We start from the raw sequence: 10,371 nt of genomic DNA, 5'->3' as shown, positions 1-10,371 counted from the left end.
GTTAGACAAGGAAAGATGCTCTTAGACCCAAGTTTGGGAATCTGGGAAGGAGTTTGGTAGCCTGAGTTCTTCTGAAAAATAGAGAAGAATTTAATATTCCTTGGGGATAATCTTGGAGGGAAAGAATATAGAGAGGAGTCAGCAAATGTTCTGAGGCTGGGGACTAAGGAGAGAAGGCCAGTGAAAACGTGACCAAGACTCTCTCCTTGACCAAATTCTAGTCATGCTCACCTGAGCACTATTCTCAGCTAGGCCTCAACCTTGGCCTATAAAAACTGCATACTCTCAGCACAAATGATTTCATCCCCCACACCTCCTGTGTACACACACTTAGAGACTTGAACGCTAACATTGTTTCTAACAGCTCAAGGCCACATTCCCTAGAATGACCCCAGGACCCCTTAGAGTCCCTTCCTGAAAAAGCTCAAGGCTGCCAGGAGAATTTTGTTTGTTCCAGTCCCAAATCTGGTGGTAGACAGATAGATCCTGAGCCCTCTCTTACAGCAGTTACTTTAGAAAGTTTGCAATTATACTTTCTCTGCCTTTGAGATGTAAACCTACCATCCCAAACCCTTTCTCTGAAGATGGGAGAGCTGTCTTTTTGAAATGCAAACATTCAGGGAGAGAACTGTGGCTCTCAATCCCAGTTCCTGAGTGGGAAGATACAGGCCTAACTTTGGTGGGTGCCTTGTTTAACTTGCACAACCAGCTCTGGTCATAAAGATAGAAGTTTGTTTCTTCCCTTGGTTAGGCTCCAATTAGCAAGCCCAGATGGCTTAGTCACATGGATCATCCCCGCCCTCAGCACTCCACAGTGCCTTCCCTTAGCACACCCCTCCCTGCCTTTTGAAAGTCTCCAGCCTTCTGTTTCCATAAAGTTGATTTCAGGTCATACTGGAACCCCTTCCTTCTGTCAGTAGTTTACTGCTGAAAAAAAAAAAAAAAAAATCCATCCTCACCTCTTTAACCAGTGTCTGACTTTATCTTTGACAAAGGCCACAATGATGGGGTGGCTAATGGAGTTTGAGGAACAAGGGTATCTAATGTTCTGTTTGGAATTATTTTCTATGATATAAACCCTTCTCCATCGTCTTTTTACTTTTATCTTTCATTTCAGTAAAATTTAGTAGCAATACAAATGACTTTTAAGAGTGGGTTTTTAAAGAAAATATGGTATGCTTCTGAGTGTCATGCCTGGAATGATGCATCGGAGAAGAGATATAGCACGCTCCATAGCGAGAAGATCCGTACGTCTGTGAGTGGGATTGTTCCAGTAGCAGTAGGAGTTTAAAGCCAGAAGTGACTATGAGATTATAATCCTAAGAATTTACAGAATTCTTGGACAGGGCTTTGGAATTCCACTGCAGGTGGAAAGGGGGTTCCTGGGACAAAGACCTACCTGTGGGCATATGGGTTACATATATTAATAACTTTATACAACCTGTATGAAACCTCAAGTGTCTTTTTGTACACCCCCTTCCTCAATAGATCACATCTTTCCTTCCCATTTTTCTGTATTTTATCCACATTTCAACTATACAACTCATCCCACACCACATGTATTTCTTTATATATGTTTCCCTCTGACTGGACTTTGAAGCCCTTGTGATAGAACTATGTCTTACTATCTTAAAATTCACTTTGTCTTGGGTGCCTGGGTGGCTCAGTTGATTAAGCGACTGCCTTCGGCTCAGGTCATGATCCTGGAGTCCCGGGATCGAGTCCCGCGTCGGGCTCCCTGCTCAGCAGGGGGTCTGCTTCTCCCTCTGATCCTCTTCCCTCTCGTGCTCTCTGTCTCTCATTCTCTCTCAAATAAATAAAAATAAAAAAATAAAAAAAAAAATTCACTTTGTCTTTTCGTTCAGTCCACAAATATTTATTATGTACTTGGTACTAGGTTCTGGGGACTCAATAATACTTGAGTCCTTCAGCGTTTCCAGTCTAAAAGAGCCTGAGAACCAAGGATCTACATTAAGCAGATTAAGCAGGTACTTAATATGTACGGAATAAATGAATTAATGAACGAACTTGTTCTGAGTCATGGGCAGCCACAATCTCTTCAAAGAATGGCTCTGGACAAGCACATTTACAGACACTGGCGGAATTATCTTCCTTCCTGACCATAGTTTTACTTCGGTAGCATCATTTAATGACAAGGGTTCGCCAGCTTTGTCTGTAGGAAGGCCAGAGAGTCCATATTTCCAGCAGTGTGGCCTATATGGTCTTTGTTGCAACTGCTCAACTCAGACCACTCAGCCTTGTGGTTGTGGGGTTAAAGCAGCCGTAGTCAACACTTAACCAAATTAGGGTGGCTGACTGCCAATAAAACTTCATGGACAGATGATGAAATTTGCATTCTTCTCATTTTCACGAGTCACAAAACAGCGTTCTTCTTTAGATTTTTTTTCAACCATTTAAAAATGTAAAACCGTCCTTAGCCTGTGGGCCGTACAAAAACAGGCGGCAGACTGACTTTGGCCCCCAGGCCGTAGTTTGCTGGAAGACGTTTTAGAGAATCCCTAATGAAAAAAAGAAAAAAAAAAAAAAAATATATAATATATATATTTCTATTAAATACAACCAACCCCCCCCCCCCATTCTTGTGGATAACCGTCTTTGCTGGAGGTTGAATGGAAAAGGAAGCCCACACAAAGCATTAATTAATTAATATGTCACGGCAGCATCAACTCTATGGACCAGAAGTCTATTTATGGAGGGAATAAGATACAGAGTTAGGTTGTGCTGCCAAAACGACGCGATCCCAAGCGGAAAGAAATCAGCAGGTGGCAGGGTGCCGAAGCCAAGGCACCTCCGTCACTGCTCAGACCCGAGCATCCCTAACGGGCAACGCCACCCTGGGCCGGGCTTCCCGGGCGGGCTGCGGGACGGCGCAGACGCACTCGTTCCGCCTTCCCACCAATCTCGACCCTCGGCGCGTTCCGTTCGTGCGTGGAGGAGCCCGGCGGGGGGAGAGGCCGCTCCGTGGGCAGGGGCTGCGGCGCGCCCAGCGGCTGGACCCGGCGACGGCGCGGATGGCGGACTCGCAGCCGTTCTGCGTGGCGGAGGAGCGCAGCGGCCACTGCGCCGTGGTGGACGGAAACTTCCTCTACGTGTGGGGGGGCTACGTGGTAAGGGGAAGAGCGGGACGGGGCGGACTCGCGCCGGGAGCCCGCCCGGCCTCTCGGCCCGAGCGGACGCCGAGCGCCCGCCCACACCCGGCCCCGAGGCGGTGGCCGGTCCGCGGCCCGGGCCCGGCGCGTCCGGCGCCGCCCCCCCCGCGCCCCGCCCGCCCCTCCGCCGTCGGCCGCTCTCCCAGCCGCGCCAGGGCTTGACGCCGCCCCGCCGTTGCTTCCACTTGGAAAGCCTTCAAACCCGCGCTCCGGGGCTCTTCCCACTCTGCGGCCCCCCGACCCCCCGCAGCTGTCCAGTAACCCCCGGTCTGGCCAACACTAAGTCCGTCTCTGCGCGATTAATTCTCTCTAAACGCTTGCGCAGACTTAAAGGCACAACGAAGACGCCGTGCTGTATTATTTTGTAAATATTTCCTATTGCTGCAGCGCGATTCGGAATATTGAAATCACTGAAGCATTTGAATATTTCTAAGCGATTTTTAGTGGCATTCCTTTATCATTGGGTAATTACGAAGTTTTTTCGAGTCTCAAAATAGAGGCATATTAGCAACAATATACTAAAAATTGCTTAAATGCTTATCACAGTGGAGGTTTGAATGTGTGTATTTGTTTTAGTTTCTATAATCATAGGATTATAGAACCAAGGATTCTAAAGCCGGAAAACAGGAATATATGCCAGCCCCTTCAGTTTACAGGGTTTGTTGTTGTTGTTGTTTTGTTTTGTTTTTTTTTAAAGCAAGCCATCTGGAAGTTCTCTTGGAAGTAGAACCTACATTTTCTCACTGTCTCGATACTATAATGTGACAGATGTAACATGATTGAATCACTCACTGAAATAAAGTACATACTATCTCTGTTAAATGATTCTCAGATCCAAGTCGGTTTTTGTTGTTGTTTTGTTTGTGTGTTTATTTTTAATTTGGTGCAGTATCAGGACGGGAAAATGAGAACTAACCTTTGAGTGCCTACTATACCTGGCATGTGCTAGGAACTTTCATATCCCTAATCTTATATAATCTTTTCCATACCCTGTCAGGTAAGTAATATCCCCATTAAAAATAAGGATGATGAGTCAATGAGAATGAATAATGTCCATTTGACCTCAAGGGCAGGAGAGTCCAACGTAGGTATATTGGATTTCCAAAGGCTATTTTTTTTCTATGATAAACTAACATAAATTAGATGACTGCTTTCTTAATGTCTAATATTTCCACCATTTGTTCTTTATAGAAGAGCCTAGATATAATGATGGTTTTATGCAGAAGAAATATTTTGATTGTTTTTGAGCTCTGCTACTTGAAGATGTAGAGGTGTCAAACTTCTTCTGCTATATTGATTCTTAAGATTGTAAAAGTTAAGTGAAAAAATCTCATTTAAAACAGTAATCTGCACTATCTCGGATCTGGTGACAGTGTACATTTCTTTGGGGCCTACAAATGACATGTCTGAATATTTTTATCTCATTTTAATCTTGAAAATCGTGTAATTGATAAGATTCCAGGTGTTCAGGTGGCAGTCAGTGAATAGACTATTTATTGATCCAATGAGTAGAGTGCTGTAAGAACTGCTCTGAAAAGTGCGCACGGCTTTAGCTAGAGTGCTACAGGCATACCTTGGATATTGCAGGTTTGGCTCCAGACCACCATGATAAAGGAGGTCAGATGAATTTTTTGGTTTCCCAGTGCATATAAGAGTTACATTATACTATAGTCTATTAAATGTGCAATGGCATGATGTCTAAAAAATGTACATACCCTAATTTAAAAATACTTTATTGCTAAAAAAAGGCTAACCGTCATCTGAGCTTTCAGCAGGTCATAATCTTTTTGCTGGTGGAGGGTCTTGCCTTGATGTTGGTGGTTGCTGACTAATCAGGGTGGTGGTTGCTGAAGGTAGAGTGGCTGTGGCAACTTCTTAAAGTAAGACAGTGATGAAGTTTGCATTATTGATTGACTCTTGCTTTCATTAATGATTTCTTTGTAGCATGTGATGCTGTTTGATAGCATATCTACCCACAGTAGAACTTCTTTCAAAACTGGAGTCAATACTCAAACCGTCCTGCTGCCTTATTAAGAATAGGAAATGTAATATTCTAAATCTTTCGTTGTCATTTCCACCATCTTCACAGTCTCTTCACCAGGAGTAGAGTCCATCACAAGAAACCACTTTTTTGTTCATGCATAAGAAACAACTTCTCATCCGCTCAAGTTTTATCCTGAGATTGCAGCAACTCAGTCACCTCTTTAGGCTTCACTTCTAATTCTAGTATTCTTGCTATTTCTACCACATCTGCAGTTCCTTCCGCCACTGAAGTCTTGAACCTTCAGTTTTTAAAAAAACGCAGTATCTGTGAAGCGCAGTAAAACGAGTGCAATAAAACAAGGTATGCCTGTACTTTTTAAATTTCAGGGATTATCAGCAGCTAAAATATGTCTAAGGCATGAGTGGAAGGAAAGAAAATGGGAAGCAAAAAAGAAGACACAGCATATCATGAGAAAAAGTTGAATCCTTCCTTTTTATTCAGATCCTTCTCAACAGAAGATAGCTAAAAGGCCTTGGAATCTGGAGGTAATCCAGTAGTCAGTAGTTAAGAATAATGATCAAATAATTCCAGATTGTATGTTCTAATCACAGTTTTCTTCCTTATTAACAAAAAACAATGTGTGTTAAAATTCACAAATATATATCTAAAGCTTGAATGGCCCACAGATAACTGTCTAGATTACTCATTACTCTGTTGTTGGGACATACTCTAGAGGACATGGCATCTGAAAACAACTCTACCTCTCTCTAGAGGTGAGAGCAGAAGTGCTGAAAAAGTAAGTGGCACATTTGAATTGGTGCCAGAATATTCTTTTGCTCCTACTTCTTCCATATCCTTTCAGTATCACTGAACTTCATGCAAACTTTAGTACTGCTACAGGGAACAATGAAAAGTTCCTGAGTAGTTCCCCCAAATTTTGGAGGAAAAGCATGTTTGTAGGTAGTATGCTTTCCTCTTAGGATTTTATTTCCATAACACAATTGATGTTAGTCCTTTCTGCCCTGAACTTTTCCTTATAGAAAATATCTGCATAAATATGCGTAACTACATATTTCTGTTTTGGATGTGGACTTAAAGGGAAGATCAACTTAGAATGTGTTTGAAAAGATTCCAGATGAGAGGCTTACAATGCCAGATATTAAAACATATCACAATACTATAATAGTTAAATCAGTGCTCCTGATGCAAGATGAGACAACATGATGGAATGGAAAAGAAACTACATAAACAGCCTAGCACACCAGCCTATTTTATACTTAAAAGGTAGCATTTTAATTCTGGAAAAACAATTACTCATTCAATAAATGGCCTGAGTATAGCTAGAGGAAAATGATAGTGGAGCCTTAGGATTGAAGAGTTAATGTAGGGAAATTAAGCTATATCATATCAGAAGAAAATATGTGACTCTTTTCAAATCTTAAGTTGAGAAAAGAAAAATGAATTGGGTAAAACTATGAAGGAAGATTGGTAGATAAAACTTTAAAAAAAGTAAAAAAATATGGTTTTAAATACCATAAAGTAAGAAAGCAAATGACAAACTGGGGAAAATATTTGCAATATATATGATAGGCAAAAATAAAGATTAATAACTGTACAAATAAAAGTATCTCCATGGAAAAATGACCAATGGAGATGTACAAGCAATGTACACAAGAAGAAATGTAGTATGAATCAAAGAAACCCAGCCGAAAATGAGATTTTTTCTTATTCAATTTGCAAGTATTAAAAAGAATTTTTGAGAAGAGCATGGGGAAATGAATTAGTCTGGTAATGGGAGCACAGATTTGTATGACGTTTTTGAAGGAGAAGTTTAGTGATGTGTATCAAAAGCCTTAAGTGTGTATTCTCTTTAACCTAATCGTTCTGTTTTACATATTCTTAGACGGTCACATAGGCCATCCATGTCATGTGGAAGACATTTATTCTTTTCAGATGCTCAAAATTTGAACCTCCTTTCTCTATTGTAGTATCGATCATCAGATGAGTCTTGTAGGGGTATTTGTTGTAGTTGTCTGACTACCTCCTACCTACCTCCCTAGAATGTAAATTCTATAAAGATAGAAGTTTTGTTCCCTGTTGTATCCCCAGTATCTAGAATTGGGTAGAGCTTAGAGGAGGTGACCTATAAAAAGAGCCTGAGTGCCACGTACTCATTTTTCCAGCCTCCTTTGCAGCTAGGTTGTGGGCAAGTGGCTTGGACTTGGTTAGATGAATCTGTGCTAGATTTGGACTTGGAGTAAAGATGTAAAAACGAGGAGCTGCAGAGGATTCTTACCCAGCAAGAGAATCTATAGGAAGATCGAGGTCCCTGATATAAAAGGCAGAGCTACAAACGGTAGCATGTTGCTCCCCAGTGACAGCAGTGGTTAGCTCGCCGGTTCTGTTCTCTGGCATGATTTCAGACTTTGCTCTTCCTCGTGGACATCAGAGGCTGGTTCTCCAGCTTCCCTTGCCGATTTTGTGAGTGACTTCATATTCACTTCTGAAAATTTTATTTTCTTAATTTTAAAATTTGAAACGTACGTACAAAAAGAATAGGTAAAATAAGTATCATTTAAGTTAAACATGTTTAACTTCCAGATTAAGAATTCGACTAGAACCAGTACCTTAGAAGTTTTCTGTTTGTCTTTCACTGATCACAATGCTCCTCCCACTCCAGAGGATACCAGTATCTTGATTTCTAGTTAATCACTCTTTTCTTTATAGTTTTGCCACACACGTGTCTATCTCTAAACAGTATATTATTTGGTTTTGGAATCCTAGCATACGTTTTCTTTTGTGACTTAGTTCTTTTAGTAAATGTATGTGTTTTAGAATCACACATTGCTTGTATTCGGCTGTGCCCTTGCATGGCTGTACCTGTTTTGACTTGATGTCCATTCTGATTAGTCAGTTTCTGTGCTGCCTGGTTATTAAATATTTTGAAAATCACCCCTGGATTCACTCATCTGATGTGTGTCCTGTATAATATTCTGTTGTGTGAATTTACTGCAATTTATTCCACTGTTGTTGAATATTTGTTTTGTTTTGGTTTTTTTGGTATTGTTAAGAAGTGCTACACTGAACATTCTTATTACATGTCTCCTATTACATGTGCACAAGCATGCACACTCTCTAGGGCACATACCAAGGAATGGACTGCTGGGTCTCTTGGTATCCACATCTCCAAATTTACTTGGAGATGTCACTGTTCCCAAAATATGTGTATCAGTTTACACTCCCCTCAGCCTCCTTACTCCACATCCTTGACAGCATTTGGTACCATCTGGCCCGAAATATTTTGCCAGTCCAGTGAGTGTGACATATTTCATTGTGGTTTTGTTTGCTTTTCTATGATTACTAATAAAGTTAAGTGTCTTTTCCTATGAACTATTATAAACTATTTGTATTTCCTCTTCTGTAAAAATGCCGGTTCATAATCTTTTGCTTATTTGTCTTTTGGGTATTTGTTTTTTTCTAACTAATTTATAGGAATTATTTAAGTATATAGTTGTACGAATTGAGTATGTCTTCTCAGTTTGTAGCTTGTCTTTGTGCTTTCTTGATGATTGTCTTTTGTTCAACACAAGTTCTTCATTTTAATGTAATTTCAGTCTTTTCCTTAATTCTTTGTGCTTTCTGCATGTTTAATCTGTCACAATATGGAGATCATAAAATTTTCTATATTGTCTTCTAAACAATTGTCAGTTTTGCTGTCCCTCTTTCAACCTTTTTTAAATCTGAATTTTTTGTTTGCTTAATTGGTTTAAGATAGAGATCCAGTTTCATTATTTTTTCTATATGGATAACCAATTGTCCTTGTGTCATATATTAAATAGTCCCCCCCTTTCCCTGCTAACATGTAAACTCTATCACACATCAAGTTTTCAGGCATGTGTGTTCTCTTTCTAGGTTCTTTATTATGTTCAATTGGTCTCTTTTTTCTTTTGACAGAACCACAGTATGTAAATTATAATAGCTTTATTAGAAGTTTAAATGTTAAATTATAAGTTTAAATACCCATTCTATCTTGTTCTTCAGGAATATTTTGGTTTTTTAGAGCCTTTTGTGCTTTTGTAATTTTCTTTACTATTTTTATTTTGTAGTAATATATGTAAAACTTGTAATTTGCCATTTTAGCCATAGCTTAGTGTACAATTCGGTTGTATTAATTACATTCCACAATGTTGTACAGTGTTACCACTGTCTAGTTCCAAAACTCTTCATTTCTCCAAACAAACTCTATATCCATCATGCAATAACTCATACTCCTTTCCTCAGTCCCTTGTAACTTCTAATCTTTTTGTCTTTATGAATTTGCCTTTTCCTAGATATTCCAAATAATTGGAATAATACAATATTTGTCTTTCTGAGTCTGGTTTATTTTACTTACCACAATGTTTTCAAGGTTCATCTGTGTTATAGTACATATCAGAACCTCATTCCTTTTTATGGCTGAATAAGATACATTGTATGTCTATAAGGCATTTTGCTTATCCATTCATCTGTTGATGGGATACTTGGGTTGTTGCCATTTTTTGTGTACTGTGAGTAATGCTGCTATGAAATTGGCATACGAATATCTGAGCCCCTATTTTCAGTTGTTTTGAGTACCTAGGAGTTGAAATGCTCGGTCATATAGTTATTCTACATTTAACTCTTAAAGGAACTGTATAATTGTTTTCACAGTGCTTCCTCATTTGCATAAACTTTAGAGGGAGATTGTCAAAAAGTACCCTAATGAGATTTTATGTTACTGTATTCAATCATTAGATCATATGAGGGTGACAGACATGTTATGAAATTGAGTCTTCTCCAATTATATAGTATATCTCTCTCTTCAGGATTTTTTAAAATATTTTTTTAAAAAGCTTTATGGTGTTTTCATAGGGATCTTGTACACCTTTTATTGTATTTATTTCTTTGTATTTTTTATTTCTATTGTTAATTTTTTAAACTAAATTTTCTGAAAAGTTGCTGGTATTTTGAAATACAGTTGACTTTGAGGGGCGCCTGGGTGGCTCAGTCGTTAAAGCGTCTGCCCTTCGGCTCAGGTCATGATCCCGGGGTCCTGGGATCGAGCCCTGCATCGGGCTCCCTGCTCGGCGGGAAGCCTGCCTCTCCTTCTCCCACTCCCCCGCTTGTGTTCGTCCTCTCGCTAACTCTCTCTGTCAAATAAATAAATAAAATCTTAAAAAAAAAAATACAGTTGACTTT

General features: G+C 39.8%; 1 protein-coding gene and 1 long non-coding RNA gene across 4 annotated transcripts in view; one reads left to right on the top strand and one right to left on the bottom strand.

Moving 5' to 3' along the window:
- Positions 1 to 1,854: 1,854 nt before the first annotated feature.
- LOC118002011 lies at positions 1,855 to 2,988 on the bottom strand. 2 transcript variants are annotated; one of them, XR_004676910.1, is made up of 2 exons: positions 2,901 to 2,988; positions 1,855 to 2,519 (listed from the first exon to the last, which is right to left on the bottom strand). It is a non-coding gene; the product is annotated as an uncharacterized LOC118002011 (long non-coding RNA). The 2 variants fall into 2 exon arrangements; XR_004676911.1 differs by having other exon boundaries at positions 2,810 to 2,906.
- The window catches only part of KLHDC1 (kelch domain containing 1), a 49,089-nt gene continuing 41,643 nt past the window's right edge, over positions 2,926 to 10,371 (top strand). For both annotated transcript variants that reach the window (XM_034992227.1, XM_034992226.1), the window contains exon 1: positions 2,926 to 3,128. In XM_034992227.1, the coding sequence (XP_034848118.1) occupies positions 3,033 to 3,128 (96 nt within the window). In that variant the 5' untranslated portion in view covers positions 2,926 to 3,032. The remainder of the gene's footprint in view (positions 3,129 to 10,371) is intronic.

The sequence above is a fragment of the Mirounga leonina genome, unplaced genomic scaffold (assembly GCF_011800145.1).
Source record: "Mirounga leonina isolate KUSES-001 unplaced genomic scaffold, KU_Mleo_1.0 Mir_82, whole genome shotgun sequence".
Lineage (NCBI taxonomy): Eukaryota > Metazoa > Chordata > Mammalia > Carnivora > Phocidae > Mirounga > Mirounga leonina.
This window is presented reverse-complemented; position numbering and strand designations above follow the sequence as displayed.